The sequence below is a fragment of the Ochotona princeps genome, chromosome 22 (assembly GCF_030435755.1).
Source record: "Ochotona princeps isolate mOchPri1 chromosome 22, mOchPri1.hap1, whole genome shotgun sequence".
NCBI classification, from domain to species: domain Eukaryota; kingdom Metazoa; phylum Chordata; class Mammalia; order Lagomorpha; family Ochotonidae; genus Ochotona; species Ochotona princeps.
The window spans coordinates 11,056,842-11,077,815 of NC_080853.1; the positions used below are offsets into that span (position 1 = coordinate 11,056,842).

Sequence of the window (20,974 nt, forward strand, 5' to 3'; positions counted from 1 at the left end):
GACCTAACCAACACTGATCCAATCAAAGATTGTGCAATCTAACATGATCCAATCTACACTGATCTAATCCGATCTGATATGATTTGATCTAGTCTGAACTGATCTAATATAATCCAATTTAATATATTCTAATCGAAACTGCCAACCCAGTCCAGACCAGTCAGACCGGTCAAACCGGTCAAATCAGTCCAGACTGGATCAAATCAGTCTAGACCTGATCAATCAATTCCAGACCGGATCAATCCAGTCCAGAAAAAATCAAACCAGTCCATTCCAATCTAATTAAGTCTAACATAATCTGATCTAATATAATCCAATCCAAGCCAATCTAATCCAATCTAATCCAATACAATCTGATCAAACATAACCCCCATCAGATATAATCTGATCAAATACAATCCAATCAACACTAATCTCATCAGATGCAATTCGATCAAACACAATCCAATCAACACTGATCCCATCAGATAAAAACAGATCAAATAAGATTCCATCAGATATGGACCGATCAAATATGATCTAATCAACGACAACACAATCGGCGCTAATCCCAGCAGATATGATCCAATCAACACTGATCCCATCAGACGTGATCCGATCGAATATGATTCAGTCAACACTAATCCGATCAAAGACGGTTCAGCCAGATAATATCCAATCAACACTAATCCAATAGAAAACAATCCAATCAAATATGATCCGATCAACACTAATCCGATCTGGTCCGATCTAATATGAGCCAATCTAAACCAATCTGATCCAATCTGATATGATCCGTTATGATCTAATTAAACTGGATTAGATTGGATTGGATTAGTTTAGATCAGAACGGATTATGTCAGATCGGATTAAATCGGTTAGATTGGATTATATTAGACTGAAATAGATTAGATTGGATTACACTAGATTGGATTAGATTAAAATGGATCATGTTAGATTGGATTAGCTCAGATTGGATCTGATTAGTTTAGCTGGTTTAGATTGAATCATATTAGATTAAAACGGATTTATTAGATTGGATTATATTAGATTGGATCAGACTGTATTAAACTGGATTAGATTGAACTGGATTAGATGAGATCAGAATGGATTCTATCAGATTAGATTAGATTGGTCCGGGCTGGTCTATATTAGATCAGATTAGATTAGATTTATTATGTTAGATTGGATTAGTTCAGATTAGATCGGATTAGTTTAGGTGGTTTAGATTGGGACATATTAGATCGGATTAGATTGGATTGGATTAGATGAGATTGGATTATATTAGATCAGATAAGAGTATATTAGACACTGGTTTGATCCAATCTGGACTTGAATGATCCGGTATGAACAGGTTTGATCTGGTCTGAACCGGTTTGGACTGGTTTGATTTGGTCTGGACTGGATTGATCCGGTCTGGAACTGATTGATCAGGTCTAGACTGGTTTGACCTGGTCTGGACTGGTCTGGACTGGTTTGACCGTTTTGATTAGATTATATTAGATTGGAATATATCAGATCAGTTCAGAAAATATTAGACCGGATTGGATTAGACTGGATTAGATTAGATCAAAACGGATTACATTAGATTAAGTTAGTTCAGATTGGATTATATTAGATCGGATTAGATTGGATTTGATTAGATTAGGTTACAGTACATCAGATCAGATTACATTGGATTGGATTGTGTTAGATTGGATTAGCTCAGATCAGATTGGATCAGTTTTTTATTAGTTTAGATTGGATTATATTAGACCGGATTAGATTATATCAGATTAAGTTTCCAAATGGCCTTAGTTCCCTTCTCCAGCCTCACCCCTTGATGTTCTCACCCCCTTTTCTGGTCCTTCTGAAATGCTTTTCCCTCCCTTCTTTACTTGATTGAGTCTCACTCACCACCAAGCACAAGTAGGTGTCCCCTCATCGCAGAAACCTTCCCTGACTATTTGAAGGTTGGCCTCATGGTCCCATAATCTCTGTTGCTACTTCTACTAGCTCGCTACCCACATTTGAATTGTTTTCTCTCTGTGTCTTTTGCAAGATTTTGACTTATCAAGGGCAGGTGCAGGCCTAAATCACCTGTTCATGTCCAGCCCCTACTGCAAAGCCTCACATACAGCAGGCAGCAAATGTTCTCAGGTGGCTGGATGGCTGGTGAATGGAGGGATGGAGAATGGATGGATGGATGATGGATGATGGATGGTAGATGGATGATGGATGGTAGATGGATGATGGATAGATTATGGATGGTGAATGGATGGATGATGGATGGATAGATGGATGGTGGATGGACAGTGGATGGATGGATGGATGATGGGTGATGGATGGTGGATGGATGATGGATGGTTGATGGATGGATGATGGATGGTGGGTGGATGATGGATGTGGATGGACGGTGGATGGATGGTGGATGGATGGATGGATGGATGGTGGGATGGATAATGGATGGATGGTGGATGGATGGATGAATGATGGATGGATGGAAGGAAGGATAGAGACATTAATATTTAATCAACAACAAAAACAAAATTTGATCCTGGGCTTGGATGATTCCAAGTATCTCTCTCAGGCAGAGAGAGAGAGAGAGAGACAGATGACAGACAAATCAGAAAATGTGTAGCAAGGATTACAAAACCCACTGAGAACTTCATTCACTCTTCCAAAAGAGGAGTAGATGCTGGCTGTTCTTGGGGAGGCTGATGGCCTCAGTAGCCCTGGCAGCAGGAATAAGGAGGGGATGACTCACTTGATCTCCCAGAAGCCCCCTCACCCAGTGACACAGGTGAGAAAGGCTAAGCGACACAGCTCGCAGGTACTCAGATTGCACCTGGGCAACTGCAGTAAACTCAAAGTCCCATGGGACTGCACATCTGAATTTGCTTAACAATGAACTTACACCTCCAGTGGATGCAGAGAGCAGAGAAAGCATGGGGGAAGGTTAGGGTGCGGTGGAAGGGCCTCCTTTAAAAATTTAAGTGGCACCCACAGACATTTGGTAAATATTTGCAGAAACAATGAGCAACAAAGAGCCCAGGGTCCATCTTCCACATTATGAAGTTCAGCTCAAGTCCAAACACAGTAGAGTGGAACAATAAAATTTATGCATGAGATTGACCCCGGGTTATACTACTGAGTCGGAGCTGTTTCCAACAAGCTTCTAAATTATTCCTGCAAATGAGGCCCAACTTGGAGATAAGCACGTTTTAATTAGCTATAATGTGAAAGCATTCTATTGGCAAATGAGGTCTCAGGTTGAAAACAAAAATAGTGGGGCTGGCTGGGGACTGGCACCTGAGCCAGCAGATGTGATCATCTGCGCCCCAAAGCCAAGCATCACCAGCTTCTCCTCCTTTGGCTGGAAATAAAATCAATCCCCTACAAGTGCACACGTGCGAACGCAGGGAGGAGAAACACCCCAAGAAGCCAAAGACAAGAGAGTGAAGGCTGTGAAAACCAGGGAAACAGGGCTTGTCTCACAGGATCCTCTTCTCACTCTCAAAAATCAAACCTTGGCTTTTAGGCATCTGCAGGTAGATTAGGAAAGGGAATTGAAGTTAATTAGCAGGCGCCATTATTTACATCAATACTTATTCCACAGCAGGTTAGCACTGTTAGCCCCATTTTGTAGATGAGCACACCGAGGCCCACAGATAATCAATAGGTTTCCAAATGGCCCTAGTTCCCTTCTCCAACCTCATCGCCTTTTCTGGTCCTTCCATCTGAAATGCTTTTCCCTCCCTTCTTTACTTGGCTGAGTCCCACTCACCGCCAAGCACAAGTAGGTGTCCCCTCCTCGGAGAAGCCTTCCCTAACTATGCTCAGGCTGGCCTTATGGTTCAAATGCTTTCCTAACTGAACCCTATCACAATCCCAAGCTACAGGCACTCAGGGCTGGAAATTTCCAGAAGGGCAAGAGTTGGGATCCCAGAATCAGTCCAAAGCCCTTGGAGCAGCTGACTGTGTGTTTCACATTGGGGCCAATGTCAGAGGGACAGTAACACCTTCCTCATAGTAGCAGTGAGACTCAGGTTATAATCTAAGGCCCTCAAGGGCCCTCTAGCCTGGACCACTGCTTCCCAGGCTCAGCACTGTGGACTCGGCTGGGCCTGTGATGGAGCCAGTTCCAGGAACTGCACGAAGTTAGTTCATGGTAGCCCTGGCTTTGACCCAGCCAGTAGCACTCCTTCCCCAGCTGTGACAACCAAAACTGTCTCCTGGCTTTGCCTCTGGCTGAGAACCACGGATCCAGAAAGTGGGGTGTAGAAAACAGGAAGATGGTGGCAGCAAGAGGAGCAGGGACACCGGCCCTCAGCTCCGTGCCTCCCTCCCTGTTGGTAAACCCTGCATCCAGGAACTCCACAGTCATCCTAATTCATGTGGACCCCAACCTCCAGGGGGTGATTTTCCAGTGTGGGTTGGGAACAGCAATAAAAACACATGGTAAGTAGTGATTAGCTTAATGAGTCGTGGTAAATCGTACTTTTACGTCTCAGTGAGAAGATGTGGTACAACATGGGATAATAAATTTTGATCAATTACTCCGACGCTTAAAGCCTGCTGCGGGACAGTTGGGCTTTCTGGTGCCTGCTAGGATGAGCAACAGCAAGGTAGGGGGTGTGTTTCAGTTTAATGACTTCTTTCCTGCTGGGTTTCTCAGATGCTCAATGGGTTTTCATTGAGTGTTTACTGCATGCTCCATGCTGGCAACTCAGCCCCATCTGAAAGCTCAGTGACTCAAAGTCATCTTTGATGGATAAAAGACTATGTATGTGGACCTCAAATCTACTGGCTCAAGATGCAGAATGCTAATGCAAAATTCTCTGGGGACAGTGATGCACCAGGTTAAGCCATTGCCCGCAATGCCAGTATCTCATGCCACAGCATCCGGGTTCCAGGAGCAGGTACTCTGTTTCTCACCTAGCTCCCTGATAATGCGCCTGGGAAAGCAGCAGAGGATGGGCCAGGTACCTGAGCTCATTGGAGACCTAGATGGAATTCCAGGCTTCTGGCTTCAGCTTGGCCCATGCCCAGCCACTGTGGCCATTTGGCGAGTGAACCAGTGAATGGAAGATCCTTTTCTCTCTCGGTGTGTGTCTCTCTCTCTGTCACCCTGCTTTTCAAATAATTCAATCTTTTTAAACAGTAAATAAATGGAATTGGAGGCAACCGCAGTGTCATCTATACAGCCCTGTGAGAAATGTCCTGGTGGCCCATGTGTTAGGCCTTAGGCTTGAGTAGCCACTGGAAGGTGGCTTGGGGATGCTATGGGCCTGTGGAGACAGCCACAGGGACCCTGTGCCTCAGCTTGCTGGCATAAGCAGTGTCTAGGGGCTGAAGGCACCATGCATGAGTACAGAAAGCCTCATATTGCTGCTGTCAGTCTCCTCAACCTCCCTCTGGGGTCTTCTGCCGACAGGAACACTTAATGGCTTGTGTTTTATTTCTCCCCACAAACAGGGGCACACTCCTCAAACCTTGGCCCAAAACCATCACCTGGAAGGCAGTTTGAGCGCCTGGACTCCACCCGCAGTAGTTCCAAGTCAGTACACCTGTGAGGAGCTGATGGTGCAAGGAAGCGATGCTGGCGGACTGAGGACCACACCAGAACCACTGGCTACACTGGCACATGGGAGCCATGTCCTTCCCTGGCCTAGGGCAACAGGGATGTGCTACTGGCCTGGGGCACGCAGCCTAGCCTAGACACAGGTGCCCAAAGACTCTGCCTCCTTGGTTCCCCAGCAGGTCTTGAGGGTCACTTTCATCCTGATGATAGTCTCACATTGGGCTCCCCAGAAACATGTGTGATGGAGAGCTGCCTGTGGTGGGTACAGCTGCGAAGGTTCTGGAAAGCGGAGTAACACGGAACGGAGGGAGGGGAGATGCCTGGCCAGGGGAAGCTGGTCCTTCTCACGGATCCTGACAAAACTCTTAAAAAAAAAAATCCGCGAAGCTGCAGCCCGGTGGCATTTCTGAATTTTCCAGGCTGAGCCAGGGACTACCTTGCCTCTGCTTCCTGCCTCCTGTAGTCAACCAGCTGAGGAGAGGTCCTCTGGTGAGATCATTGCTGCCCCAACAGCACTTCCCAGAGGGGCACAGCAGTGGGCTCAGGACCTGGGCGGTTAGGGATGAGGGCATTGGGAGTGAGAATGCGCCACGTGGTCTCTTGCGGGAGAAAACCTACCCCAAGTCAGATGAGAAAGCCGCAACCTGGGCAGGTGGAGTGCTGTGTGTGCCCAAGGTCACCAGCCGAGGCCAGCGGACAGTGTAGTTATGACTTGAACCAATGCTCTGCCTCCAAAATCCATTTTCTCTTCTTCTCAAGAGGAAAACAGGGAAAGGCAGAGGAAATGAGCGGCCTGCTCCCCATCCACAATCCTGAGCTATCCAACCCAGAAGCCTTGGGAAATCAGACCCAGAGGGGGAGGGTGGACGAGCCAGGCCCCCCCTCCCAAGACAGGGCAGCTGCAGGTGTGCTGGGTCCTCTAGCAGCTGGTAGGAAAAGTGACTTCCTGTGCACTTCAGCTTGTGCTTACACTGTTCTTTGTGGATGGAAATGAGAGCTTTTCCTGCTGTGGCCAGTTGCTGCCAATGCCTGACCTTCAACCTCGGCACAACTCCTGGAGAGGCACCATGTGCCCATTTTACAGACAGAAGACTGAGGCAGAGGAATGTTAAACAGCTTACTGATGAGCTGATGATGGTGAAGAGAGTGTTTTATGAAGGAGCTGCTAAGAACACCGCTAGAAAACCAAAGAAGCAAAATATATACTTCCACAGAAACGATGGGATCCGCAGCCACAAGGTCCCAGGTGCGCAGACCGTGCTGCTTTTTCTGCCTGTTCCACTGGCCAGGCTCTGTCTTCTGGGCCTGCTCAGGGAGGCACCTTCTGGAATCACAGCTCAGCCCACAGACACCTGACCTCTGACCTGGACTCCACGCTCCCACCACAGAGTTTACAGATTATAAAAACCCAACAGATGCCGAGTTTCTCAAGTCCTGGGCAACGCTGGCCAGCTCGGAATCTATTCGTTCAGCAAACAACAGAGCACCTACGCACCAGGCCAACTCTGGGAATAGCACCATTGCCACTGAGCCACAGAGAACAAATACCCCATTCCAGAGAGTGCAGAACCCCAATGTCAGGATAGGGTGGGGTGGTGGAGGTGATGGGAGGACTTGCCTCTATACAAGCACACCTATCGCAAACTTTCATTTGTAAATCAAGCACAGTGAGACATCAACAACATTGGTTGGTTAATAGAACAACTGTTAATAACACACCGCATTAAAGTGGTTGACAACTTAGGAATTGTTAAGCTTTATAATTTTCCATTAATTTTCAGACAGGAGTTGACCACATGACTGAAACACAAGAAAGTGAACCACAGGAGAAGGGGCACTGCTAGGCAAAAGCAAAGGCAGGCACAGTGGGCCCTACCCACTCCAGACCCTGCAGGCCCACCTTCCCAGCAAGCACCATCTACATCCCGCCCAGCACATAGTGGGTTACAAAGGACATCTGTGGCCTTTATCTTCCCGGGTCTCCACCCCTTACCATCCCACAGGCTGATGGTCAGATTTGCTTTCTCTTCACACACAGGGGACCCGTGGTGAAGAGAAGGACTTTGATGTGCTCATGGTCCCTGGCAGAGTAGGGCAGCAGTGCTTGGCCTGGGCTGCTCCTGACATGCGGGGAGAAGCTGTAGGGAATGGGAAGTTAAGATGGGCTTCCTAGCAGCACTGCAAAGCAGCATCCTCTGGGGCTCCCTGGGACCAGCCATTACAGCTTGCAATCCACGCAGCCCAGGGGTCTTCCCACGGGGTCCGCTGCAGGCACCTGTGCCCCCAGCAGAAAGAAGCTGCCTGCATCTCACCCACCAGGGATGCTGAGCAGCTCTTACTCTCCTCAAAGTGCAGTTTAGGCAGGACCAGCATCCCTCACTGCTCAGGGTATTGTCAGAAGGAAACTCCAGTTGCTCCTTAACCAAGTTTAATGAGAGCTCCCCATCCATACACAACGCTGTGTCCAGACGTATGGGGCAGAGGGATGACTCCTTCCCCCACCAGCATCTGTGTGCACATGAGCAAGGATGACCATGTGCTAGGCATGTTTTCTGCCAACCATGGGCCTACAAAACAAACAAAAACTCTGTACACAGCAGCCAAACCCCACCAGTCCCTGGACCAGTGTTAGTATCCCCTGGGGTCTCATTCTGAGCCTCTACCCAGAACAATTCTTTAAATATTGCCAGATGATTTTTCAATGTGTGCATACATTTTGAGAAACACTGGTCCAGACCAAGAGGCCCTCTCAAATTTCCTTTAAAAAAAAATTCTGTTTGGCAGGCAGATTTACAGAGTGAAGGAGACACAGAAAATGAGATCATCTATCAACTGGCCACAACAGCCAGAGCTGAACTGATCCTAAGCCAGGAGCCAGGAGCTTCTTCTTAGTCTCTAATGTGGGTACAGGGGCCTGAGGACTTTGAGCCATCCTGCACTGTTTTTCTTGGCCATTAGCAGGGAGCTGGATTGGAAGTGGAGTAGCCAGGATGTAAACCAGCAGTGATATGGGATGCTAGCACTGTAGGTAAGGGTTTAGGCTGATATACCTCCATGCCAACCCCTCTGCCAAACTTCCTTATTTAAAATTACAAACCAGGGGCCCATATTGTGGCTCAGTAGATTAAACTGCCCCTTGTGAATGAAGCCTGCATCTGGGATCAAAGTGCTGGAATCCCCCACTTCCTATCCAGCTCCCAAATAGGTAGCAGGTGATGGCCCAAGTCCATGGGCCCCTGCCACTCACATAGGAGACGTGATGGAGTTCTGGGCTTCTAACTTTAGCCTTATCCAGTCCCAGCCATTGCAGCCATGTGGGGAGTGAAACAGCAGATGGGTGACCTCTCTTTCTCTCTTTTAAAAGATTTATTTATTTTGATTGGGAAAGTCAGCTTTTACAGTGAGAAGGAAGACAGAAAGGTCTTCCATCTGCTGGCTATAACAGCCAATGCTGATCTGATCTGAAGCCAGGAGCCAGGAACCTCTTCCAGGTCTCCCACGCGGGTGCAGAGTCCTCAGGATTTGAACCAACCTCTGCTGCTTTCCCAGGCCAAGCAGGGAGCTGGATGGGAAGTGGAGCAGCCGGGACACAAGCTGGCACCTATGAAGGGACCCAGCACATGCAAGGTGAAGGATTAGTCAATTTAGCCATCACCCTGGACCCAGATGGATAATCTGTGTGTGTGTCCCCTCTCTGTCGTTTGCCTTTTAAATCAAGCGTAAAAAATCTTTAAAAATATGAGTAAGTAAAACTGCAAATGAGCCCCAACCTCCTTCCCTTTGTCCCTTTCCTCCAAGGTTGTACCATCCACCATCAGCCACAATGCCAATGAACAAACATTTCACCCCCGTATTTATGACTTCTCACACTGACACATAAGCTCCAGTGGGCAGCAGCCTGAGTCATTTTTGTCCACAACTGTTGCACTGGATGCCTAGTACCCAGAGGGATCAGGAAGCAGCTGTCGCCAGAATGGTGAGTGATAGTACCTGCATGGTACCCATTTTTGGAGGAGCCCAAAGGAAGAGAGGAAGCTGCTGGCCATGGGTCACTGGAAAGGTGGTGCCCCATTTGGCCTTGAAAGATGTTTAGATCCCAGGGATGAAGGATGCTTGGAATAGAGATCCCAGATGGCTGATGCTGTCATTATTTGATAACTGGTATGTGCCTAGCTGGTATCATCTTCTTTAGCCTGCCCTCCAGAACCTTAGAGATAGACAACTCCCCAAGAGACCCCCAGGGATTGGAGATATTAAATATTCTGAATAGATATGTCCAGGCATGTTCATGACAACTTCACTTACAGTAGGCCCAGTTTCCAAACAAGCCCACATGTCCATCGGCAAATGACGGCACAAACATACTATGCTGGATTCATATCACATAATATTGCTCAGCAGCAAAACATGAAGATATGCAACAACATGGATATTGAAGACATCACATGCTGGGCAAAAAGAATCCAGACACAAAAATGTCTGTGATGCGTATGAAGTTCCTGTTTTAACATAATTTTTAAACAATTATCCAACCAAGAAGAAAGAAAAAGAAAGACAAGGAGGTCTTCCATCCATTGGCTCACTCCCCAAATTGCTGCATGCCAACTCTGAGCCAGGCAGATCTACTTGGAGACAGGAACTCCATCTAGATGCCCCACTCGGGTGGCAGAGACCCAACTTGAGATCTTCTGTTGCCTTCCCAGGTGCAAGCAGGAAGTTTGACCATAGCAAATTGGCAAGGAGAGGATGCTGGCATTGCGAGTAATGGCTCAAAGCCTTGTACCTCTATGCCATCCCCCTTATGAAGTTCTTTAACTTAGTATTTACACCTAATCTAAACTTGAACAAAGTGCTAGTAATAAAGTCAGAGAAGCGGTTGTCTCAGGGCAACTGATTAAAAAGGAGCAGGAGAGAGCTCCCCAGAGTGATGGAAACGTTCCACATTCCAAGGGGGTTGGTGATTTCACAGGCGCTTACACTGGTCAAAATTCATGAATGGTACACAGACATCTGCATTTTATTGCACACATGTAAGGGAAAAAAGCTGGAAAATTGTGTTTCCTGGGTGGCAGGCTAAAGTGGAAGTATATTAGTATGGCATGGTTCACTAGGGAGTCCCTACAACCTCTGTCCCTGGCCAGCACTGGAAGCCTGTCACAGGCCCCCAACCAGGACAACAGTCAGAGGACAGCCAGGTGAGTGTTCACCAATCCTCAGCTCCGCTCTTCACCTGCTCTGCGACCTGCGGGTGTGCTACCCCGGGACTCAGTCCCCCCTCCACAAAGTGAGAGAGGAAGAAGTGTTCAGAGGCTCCCAGCACAGGGCTGCAGATCCTGGGAACCACAGCAGCCACAAGCTCCTGTGTTCTTCCATCATTGTTACTCCATTAAATAAGTAATGTGCCTCCCTTGCATCTGGTAAGCTGTCTTTCTGAGGCATGCCAACATTATCGAGATAAATAAAACACGCGTCTGTTTCAAAGCAAAAGGAAACCACAGTAGCTTTTTGTCATTGTGTGTTTTCTCAGACAAAAGAACAACCCTGCTTGTGACTTTGGTTGAAAAGACGCTGGGAATCTATCGGTAAAGGATCTCTAAGGGGACAGTCGCCAAGGGGACGGTCGCCAAGGGGATGGTCACCAAGGGCCCTTCCGGGTCAGCTGCCCCATGGTTGTCCGGCAGGACTTGGGCAAATCTTTGCCCCTGTGTTTCTAAGGCTTGGGTCTCCATGGGATGAACCCTCTCTCCTGGGCTCCAGGCACAGAGTTCCCCCCGCCCCCTACCCCCGCAATATGCAGGCTGCATCCTAGCTCTGCAGCCCACCCTCGAGGCCCCAAGTGTGGTCCCTGCATTTGGGGGTCTCAATTTTCAGTTCTGACAGCGACAGTCTATAAGGCTGGAACTTGGGCAATCCCTTCCCCCCAAATCCCTCACCATCAGCTTCAGGAAGCAGGAAGCTGACCACAGCAGTAGCCCAATGCTGCCCTTCTCTTGTACCTGTGCCCTGCCTCACCCTGCCACAGCCTGAAGAATGGAGTCTCAGGTCCCACGTCCAAGGGCAAGGTTGGACCTTCTTTTTACCCATCCAGGCGAGGCAGGTGAACATCCCTCACCAGTCTTCCAACCGCACCCCATCCCCCAACACGCACAGGACCCATCATCAACTCTGCCAAGCCTCCTAGATCACCCACAGAAACCAGAAGCGGCACGGTTCTCAATCCCTCCCTCGGGCCTCCCAGGCCTGACACTAGCTCTGATGCTGAGTCAGAGGTTTGCAAAGTACCTGAATAAAGCAGGGGCTCAATGAGTCGGGCCTCCCGCCGCCCCAAAAATGAGCACTCTGACCTAAGCAACTACCCCCACACTTGAAGACAAATCCCCAATTTCCACCCCCCCTCACGCTGAGAGCGGCACCTGCCTGGCCAACTTCACGTGAACATAAATAAATAACAAAACCAAGGGCAGGAGCCGGGCCAGCCGCCCCCACACCCAGTCTTCTCCCTAACCTTCCTCCGCTGGCTGCTTTGAATCTATTTTTCCCTCCGTCAGCCCTGAAGCAGCGCCAGAGCCACCTTTCCTGCACAGTACCAACCCCCTCCTCAGCTTCTAACTTCACCAGTTACTGGACAAGACTCACTGGCTGCTCACCTCGCCCACTCACCCCCCTCCTGGCCCCAGGCTCCGGTGGCCCCGGACCCTCCCCACCCTACTCCCGGCAAGACTCTCAGGGCATTGCCAGAGGTCACTCCTTTGGCGCCTGAGAACGCACTTAATGAAACTCAGTCCCGGGCGTGAGCCGGGACACCGCGATCGGCGCCAGACACCCCTCTACTCCCAGCCACAGCATCCGCATGGCAGGGGGCAAGGCCAGAGCTTGTGGGGTCGCGGAGGAAACCCTGGGAGAACCGCAGATCCCGCCGCGGGACGCGCACTCACCAGGCAGCGCCACGGAGCCCGCGCGTCTGCGTCGGGGCCGCGGAGAAACCCACGCACGCGGCTCAATCCGGGCTCCGAGTGACGAGGAGCGCGTTTGGCTCCAGCCGGTCCGCACCGACCCGCGGACGCACAGAAGATTTGGTTTCCTAACTAAGTTTTAAAGTTCCCTCTCCGCGGCGAAGAGCAGCCGTGCCTAAGCCCCTGTCTGGGCCCAGCGGTGGAGCGGGGATCGGACGCCGCCAGTCCGGGGTTCCAGACACGCGACCTCCAATGCTGGACGATGCGCTCGGCACCGCGCGGCGGGGACCCAGCTAGGGCGGAGGCGGCGATCTTGGGAAAACTGGGGCGGAGGGTGTCTTTCCCTACAGCCCAAGTCTGGGGGGGCGCCCGCTCGCCGTTCCCGGGAGCGGACAGGCCTTGATTGGTCGTTGCCAGCTCGCAATCCGAGGCCCCGCCAGGCGGCGGCGGCCAATTAGTGAGTGGCCCAATTAGTGCGCTTCAGCGCGGAGAAGTTAAAACCCCAGCGCGCGCGAGTGTGGGTGACCGAGGTGTGGCCTGGGGGAGGGCGGGGCGGCGCAGGGTCCGCAGCTGTCCCTAGGTGCGACTGTGTGACCATCAGGGAGATCTGTGCTGTGGCTCACCGTCCAGGGGTTGGTGTGCATGGCGGTGTGCCCCCCTGTGTGTACTCACGAATGTGCGCGTGTGCCTGTCGGAGAGCCGCCTTTGTGTGGCCGTCTCCAGCCGTGCCTGGGTGTGACTGCGCACAGGGCAGGTAATGCTGTGCGTGGCACTGTCTGCGGCGTGCCAGCCTACGTGGGCCAGTATCTGAGTGTGATCATGCACACGCGACTGTACGGGTGACTTGTGCGGGACCGTCAGGCCGTACCCGTAGAGTGCGACTCTAGTGGGTTACAGTGGGTCACTTGGACGTCAGCTCGCGAATGAACGCCAGGCTGTCTGGGACCCGGGTGCGTGTGGCACCGTGTCGTCACTCGGCTGGCTGTCGGGGTGACTTCTGCCAGAGATCTGAACAACTCAGGACGCGAAGGTGTTGGTGTGCGCGGCGGGTGCCCGTCGGGCGGGGCTGCCGCGTTCGTGCCCCCCGCCCTCCCCCCCCGGCCCCGACAGGGTCTGCCTACGGAACAAGCAGGTGCCTCCTACCCGGCACTCGGGCCCGGGACTCTGGGACCCCGGCCGTTGGTCCGAAGGCGCGGGCTGGCCCAGCCCGTCTCGCCCCCTGGCCCGCTCCCGCCTACCTTGCCGCAGTGGTAATAGTCCAGGTGCGCCAGGCCGGCGGGCTCGGGCCCGGGCCGCGCGCCCACCGCGGGCGCCGAGGGGTACAGGCGGACGTCCATGGCGGGCGCGGCGGCGGCGGCGGCTCCCGCGGGCAGTGCCTGGGCGGGCGGCGGGTGGGAGCCAGTGTGCGAGCCGGAGTGCGAGCGCGGGGGGCGGGCCGGGGGCGGCGCCCGGAGGAGCGCCCCGCCCCCGCCCGCTCGCTATTGTTCCGGCCTCTGGCACTGCCGAGGGCCCGGGGTCCGGGCCAGCACGGAGAGGTGCCACTCCAGCCGAGCTGCCGCGGGGTCCCGCACCTGGCCCCTGAGGGTCTGTGAGGGTCGCGCACCTGTTTCAGACTGCTCTGTCCCGTCCCGACTTTGACCACCCAGGGTGAGGCGGGGGAGAAGCTGGTGAGACACCCCTTCCCAGAAGTGGGCCACCCCGGGTTCAAGACTCTGGGACCGTGCCGAACATGGGGAGAGGGAAGGGAAGGTGGTGACGGAAACACTTTGGGACTTGGGCGCTGCCTGCCTGGGCGAGGGTAGGGAGACGTGCGGGGGTGGGGAGGGATAGGGGCGCAGCCCAGCACGGGCGATGATATTTCGAGGGTGCCCCAGCTCTTGGTCTGGTTTAATCCCGCGAAGGGGGTCTTACTGGGCTCCCAGCGCTTCAGCTCTCACTTTCTGTAAGGGAAAGTGATGGAGCCCAGGGCAAGAAGGATCCAGGAGCCGAAACCACTGAGAGAAGGCACGAGGTGCAACCGCCTTTAATAACGGAGAAGGCCTAGGACCGAAGCTCCAAGGAGCATTCCGCTACAGTGAGAAGAGGAAGGAAGCAGGACCGTCCTGCTAACAGGCCAGCGAGGTGACTGAAGAGGCTTCCCTGCTCCACAAAAACAAGAGTCACCGTATTTCTCAAATCACTCGCTGGAAATGAGAACTGTCTACACCTGCATGTCCATTTGCTCCCCTCCCAATCACTGCTTTACCACTGCCCTTTGGTCCATGGTCCCCATGTATCCTGGGATGCCTACCTGGAAAGGGCCAGGAGACAGAAGGGAACTTTCTGGGACCTGAACTCCCCACTGCTGTGGGGTCTCTGCTGGTCCTGGCCCACAGTTAGAACCACTATGTGCAATCACAGAAACACACAGGTCGTCACATGGGCCTGTGGGGGAAAGGGGCTTTTGTTGGAGGGTTGGCAACAACAGAAGGAAATGATAGCTCAGAAAGGAAGGGACATCCAGGTAAACATGGGTGCTCACTGTCTCTAAAAATTGCTGGATGATGCATACTCCAATGGTATCTCTTGCGATCCCCTCCCTGTCCTTTCACCCATCTGGGTTTTCAGCTGACCCAGAAACACTGAAAAATTATGCAGCCAGCACCTCCACTCCTGACTCCTCCGCAACACTAGCTTTGTTGTAAATCAAGTTGTCCATATGTGCATGGAGCTGTTTCTAAGTCCTTTATGCTGTTAGCTTATTTTTTCTCCTCTCTGTGTACCACTCAGCACACTGTGTGGATTATTGTTGCTTTAGAGTCAGCCTTCATGTCCCAGAGAGTAAATCTATCAACTGTGTTCTCTAAGACTGCTTTTGGCTATTATTGACCTTTGCCCTTGTGTAGCAGTTAAAATCGTCTTGTCTGTGGACATGCATGTACACGGATGTGCAGGCTCACACCCACATAGTTCTGCTCAAGTTTTCATTTTGATACCACATTCAGCCTTTTGATCCATGTGGATAAAATTGATATTTGCGATAATAACTCTTTTGTCCATGAACATGGTATGCCTCTAGTTAGGGTGTGTTTATTTTTTTTCCAAATCCCCTTAGCAGTATTTTCTAATTATTTGTGTAGAGATCTTGCACATAGCTTCTTAGATTTAGCCCTTGGTATTTTATATTTTGATGTTATTATCAACTACTTTTTGTTTTCTGCCATTCATTTTACAAGTCTACAAATTCTTTGGCACTACTTGCAAGGGGTGGAGTCTTGAATATGGGTTCTTAATGATTTTTTTTTTAAACAAATAGAATGTGGCAGAAGTGGAACTTGTGAGGCTTGGTCTTAAAAATCCACCCAGCTCCTGCCTAGCTTCCTTTCCTGGGACCCTGGAAACCCTGGATCACTGTGCACTCTTTGAAGAAGCATGAGCTCCCACCTGCAAAGACCCTAAGACTCCATATAGAACATTGCCTAGCTATTTCTCAGCTGATCCACCATCTCCTGTTCTAGTCCCAGCCACTGTCCATCTGCATCATGATAATAAAAGTAAAATAAAACAAAACGGAAATGTTCAGCTTAGTCCTTCCTGAATCCAAACTGTACAGAAACCCTGGGAGAGGCAATTGAGTATTATTCTTTTAAGACATACAGTTTTCAAATGATTTAGATTCAATAGTACTGATCTGGATAGGAACAGATTTTAGATCCATTCCTTTGTATCCAGCAACATTGTTAGACATACTTGTTGGTTATAATGATTTATCAATAGGTTATTTAACTTTTTTAAAAGATTTATTTATTTTTATTGGAAAGTCAGATATACAGAGAGGAGGAGAGACAGAGAGGAAGATCTTGCAGCTGCTGATTCACTACCCAAGTGGCTACAATAGCCAGAGCTAAGCTGGTCCAAAGCCAGGAGCCAGGAGCTTCTTCCAGGTCTCCCACACGCAGGTGCAGGGTCTCAAGGCTTTGGGCCATCCTCGACTGCTTTCTCAGGCCACAAGCAGGGAGCTAGATGGGAAGTAAGGTGGCCGGGATTAGACTGGTGTCCATAAGGGATCCCAGTGCGTGCAAGGTGAGGACTTTAGCCATCGGCTATTAAACTGGGCCCAGATTATTTAACTTATAAAAAGACATATCTACCATGTTATCCTCAGGATGGTTATGGGACTTCAGCTCCCTCCTTCTTGCCTTTGAATCCCAGTCAGGGTGGAGGGAAGGATGAAGAGCTTGTGGGAACAGAATCCCAGCTCTCCACCAGTGTGGCAGCTGGCTCCAGCCGGCTTTGTCATGCCCGTCCTGCAGCAGGCCCAGTTGGGGAACCTGGAGCATCTGCTTGTGCCCCTTCTCACTCTCAGCCTCTGATTTCAGGAATGGTGGCGATAGCAGAGTACAGACATGTTTTAATGTGTTTGTGATAATGTAGGAATGGCAAGGCAACAAGTGGGGAGGGGACATATGGTGCCATGGGCAGTGGGCAGGGTACAAGGGGAAGCACCAGGATCAGTTAGAAGGCAGCAGGAAAGCAGAGAACTCTGGGCAAGCGCTATTACTGTGGTTTCTACAGGAAGGGTTTCTACAGGAAGGTGAAGTAGTGTAAGCAGGTTTAATACTGGCTAATATATATCATTTCAGTGGTCACAGAGGTGAGGAGCTTGTTGCGCATCATCTGGCACTTGATCCTCAGTGATTAGGGCAGGTGGACCTGCTGCGAGAGAGCCCAGGAAAGGGCGTGTAACCTCTGGGTTGTTAGGTTCCCATTTGGAAAACTCATAAGAAGTTGGTTTCTAGGGATTGACTGACCTCAGAACACAGAGATGGTTCATGCATGGACAAGTGTCCACTTATCCAAGGAATCCTGGAGGAAGAGGAGGAGTCCTCCATGCATGGCTCTTTTGCCTGGACAACGCCTTAGCCTCATATCAAAACATCTACCTCCTAAAAAGTATCTACAGCAAAGGAGCGGATTGCCCAAGGGTGACTTAGGTCTCATGCAAGATCTTCCTTTGCTTCTTTAGGGTACAGGTCAATGGTTCTTCCTGTTCCACCTGAACTCAGGCATGGCCATGGGCTTTGTTTCCTTAAAGGAATAGGAACAGAAGTGGGAGGAGCTTCAGGATCTGGGCCCATGGAACCCTGTTCTGTTTTCCTTCAGCCATGAAAATCCTAACACATCCCAACTCTTCCATAAGGACCCAATTCAAGTAACACTTTTTTTTTTTTTGGTGAAGACTTTTCCAAGTTTCCAACTCAGTGTTCCAATTTGCTGCTCCAATAACTGCCTGTGCACGGGACTGTTAGTGTCAACGTCACCCAACTGTAATAATACATTTTCCTTCTGAGTTTCTCTGGGGGTGGAGACAATGTCTCTTTCATCTAGACGCACACCCATGAGTAACACAGTGATTTCCTATCTGTACACACACACACACACCCCCCTCTGGAAGAAGTAATAGTCTTTGAATCACTCAGAATCCAAGGCCCAGACTGCCCACATCTGCCAGGGAGAGAAGTGACACAATTCCGTACTTATGGGCAAGGTCCCACCCACTATACTGGCTCTGCCTCTCCCTTGCCAGCAGCTCGTGTGTGTGAGGTCTAGGCTCCGCTTTGTATGTGCTGGGATGGGTTACGATGAACTGAAGTGCAGGAAGTGAAGCTGCAACAGGGGGAAGCTTGCTCCTCTTGATTAGGGCTCTCCAAATATGGATCCTGAGACCAGAAATTCCAGTGCCAGCAGTCTGTTGCAGAGTAATCCCAGCACACACAGGGGAGTGAGGAAATGAGACCAGGAAAGGAAGACGGTCAAGAAAGTCAGATTGTTCCACCGAGGAACTAAACTCCACTGAGGAATTCTTAAAAAAACAATACAGAATATGTGTCTTGTGTACAGGGCTAAGAGGTGAAGTCTTTACCCGCCATTCCCTGGTAGTCCAGTTCAAATGCTGCTCCCAGAGGGCATTGATTCCTAGAAGGCTCTGTCTGGCAGGCAGCTGAGGGTCTGGCAACCAGGGAGATCCATTAAGTAAAGAGCTGCAGGCACCATCAGTCAGAAACCAAGACTGCCTGTGTGCAAATAGAGAGATTTTTGGGCATGTGAGCATTGCACTGGTAGTGTCTGCTGCAGAACTCAAGTTCTTGTAGCAACACAGCAGAACTCTGCTTCCTTTAGGTACCCTGGTTTTCTTTAGGTGCATTGGACGCACGTGTGTAAGTCTACACACCTTCAGGAAAATGACACCAGGCAAGTGGGTGGCTCTGCAATCAGACATTCCTGGGGCCCTGGCCATTGTATTCACCATCCTGCTTGGCCAACAACACTACAGCATTTGCTTCCAGGCAAAATGTCTACCAGAAAAAAAAAGGTCCAATAAACCAATGCATGTGTGGCACAAGCTGGACATGAGTGGATGAAAGAACACCCAGACAAGACCTCCAGAGCTGTAAATTCAAGTCCTGAGCTCTGTCAGACTCCCTGTTGGACCTTAGCCAAGTGCCTGCGCCACTTTGACCGTCGGTTTCCACTTCCACAGTCAGGTGGCACTGCCTGCTTTACCGACTTCTGAGGGGAGACACAGAAAAACATGCCTAAAACTTGAAGCACCACTGACTTTGGTGTAACTATCAAGAGATGTCTACCTATGCAGTGGTTTTAAAATCCTCTCAGAAAAGGAGACAATTTCTCCTTCATACCCTAGACCCAAACCCTGATTCTACTGCAGCTTTCCAGAGGCAGAGCATAGGTCTGTGTGCGAGATGTCTCACTGCTCTCCTGAGGATGGTGGGGAGGAAGGAGAGAGGGGGAGGACTCCTTCAGAAAGGACTGAGGTTGTAAACCTGCGCCTTGCCTTCTTGTCAGCTTTTGATGTGGGCATTGTCATCAAAGTGCTTTTTCCGCCATGAGAAAAGTGAGATGTGGAGAAGGAAATCTCATGGATTCACCCCTGAAGTTCATGTTTCCATGAGGGTAGAGCGCCTGGTGCTGCTTGTCCTGCAATACAAAGAGCTCCTAATGGGCCAGTTATCTGGAACATATCCCAGGAAGGACTCCTCCATGGCTCCTCACACCTTTAATGTGTTCATGACATGGAGAGAAATCAGGAAAGTTAAATGTGCATGAACTCCACTGAGAGATGAAATAGGAATCCACCCTGTGTGGCTGTTTACAGAGAAATCTGAAGTGCTGATGACAATTAAGGATTACTGAGTGCCAGATACAAACACTAGGTGGGTATGGTACATCTATGTCTTCTTTTGGTCTTGACAACAGACCCATGAAGCAGATGCTACCATTATACCTGCTTTACCAATGAAGAGACGAGGTCCAAACAGGCCAAGTAACTTCCCTGCAGTTAGCATATAGGGTAGCCGAGATGTGCATCTAGCCATTCTGACTTCAGAGCTCATATGCGTATCTATGAGATCTGTGTTACATGACTTCCAAGTTAAGATAAAAAAGAGGGGCCCGGCGGCGTGGTCTAGCGGCTAAAGTCCTCACCTTGGAAGCCCCAGGATCCCATATGGGCGCTGGTTCTAATCCCGGCTGCTCCACTTCCCATCCAGCTCCCTGCTTGTGGCCTGGGAAAGCAGTTGAGGATGGCCCAATGCTTTGGGACACTGCACCAGCGTGGGAGACCCGGAAGAGATTCCAGGTTCCCGGCTTCGGATCGGCGCGCACTGGCCCATTGCGGCTCACTTGGGGAGTGAATCATAGGACGGAAGATCTTCCTCTCTGTCTCTCCTCCTCTGTGTATATCTGGCTGTAATAAAATGAATAAATCTTTAAAAAAAAAAAGATAAAAAAGAAAACCCTGTTGGTGTTTTGATTGGAATCCCATCTATGTATTCAGTTAACTTGGGACGAGGTGAATTTTTAAACAAAAGTCTTTCAGTTTTGTCTGTGTGTGTGTTTAATGATGTATAGGAATACTGTTTAAGTTTTGGACATCGAGCTTATATCAAGAAAACTTAGCTGCTCCAACAGGATTTTTTTTTTCACCCAGCACCTTCTGAATCAATGCTAAATAGAAGTGGTAATATCAGACACTCTTGTCTTGATCTTCACTTCAGTGGCCACATTTGTATTTTACACCTTTAAGCCATTAAGCAAGATATGCATTGTAAGCTTTTGATACTAATGGGTAAAGTTTACATTTTTCCTAGTCTGTTAAAATATTTGTTTTCTGGCTTGAAAGTTTATAATGCTTATTTGACATCTATAAAAATAATCATCTGCATTTTATTTTTTAATCTATTAATATTGTGTATTCTATTAATATATATTATTAATATCGAACCATCCTTGAATTCTCAGGGTAATTATTAATTTATTTTAAAATGTCTTGCTAAATTCCCTTTGCAGTTACTTCATTTAGGATATTTTTACATCAATGTTAATATTTGAAATTGGCCTGAAATTCTTTTGTGGGTTGTTGGCAAGCTTTACACAGTGAGGTTATAGTGGTTTTTGCTTAACTAATCAGTTGGAGAAG

General features: G+C 49.6%; 1 protein-coding gene across 3 annotated transcripts in view; it reads right to left on the reverse strand.

The window, feature by feature from the left end:
• Positions 1 to 13,912, reverse strand: part of TOX2 (TOX high mobility group box family member 2) — a 102,716-nt gene extending 88,804 nt beyond the window's left edge. For 2 of the 3 annotated variants that reach the window (XM_058679692.1, XM_004585819.2), the window contains exon 1: positions 13,734 to 13,912. In XM_058679692.1, coding sequence (XP_058535675.1) covers positions 13,734 to 13,832 — 99 coding nt within the window. In that variant the 5' untranslated portion in view covers positions 13,833 to 13,912. Of the gene's footprint in view, positions 1 to 12,477; positions 12,698 to 13,733 lie in introns of those variants that run through there. The other variant, XM_058679693.1, reaches the window with a different exon arrangement.
• Positions 13,913 to 20,974: the final 7,062 nt, after the last annotated feature.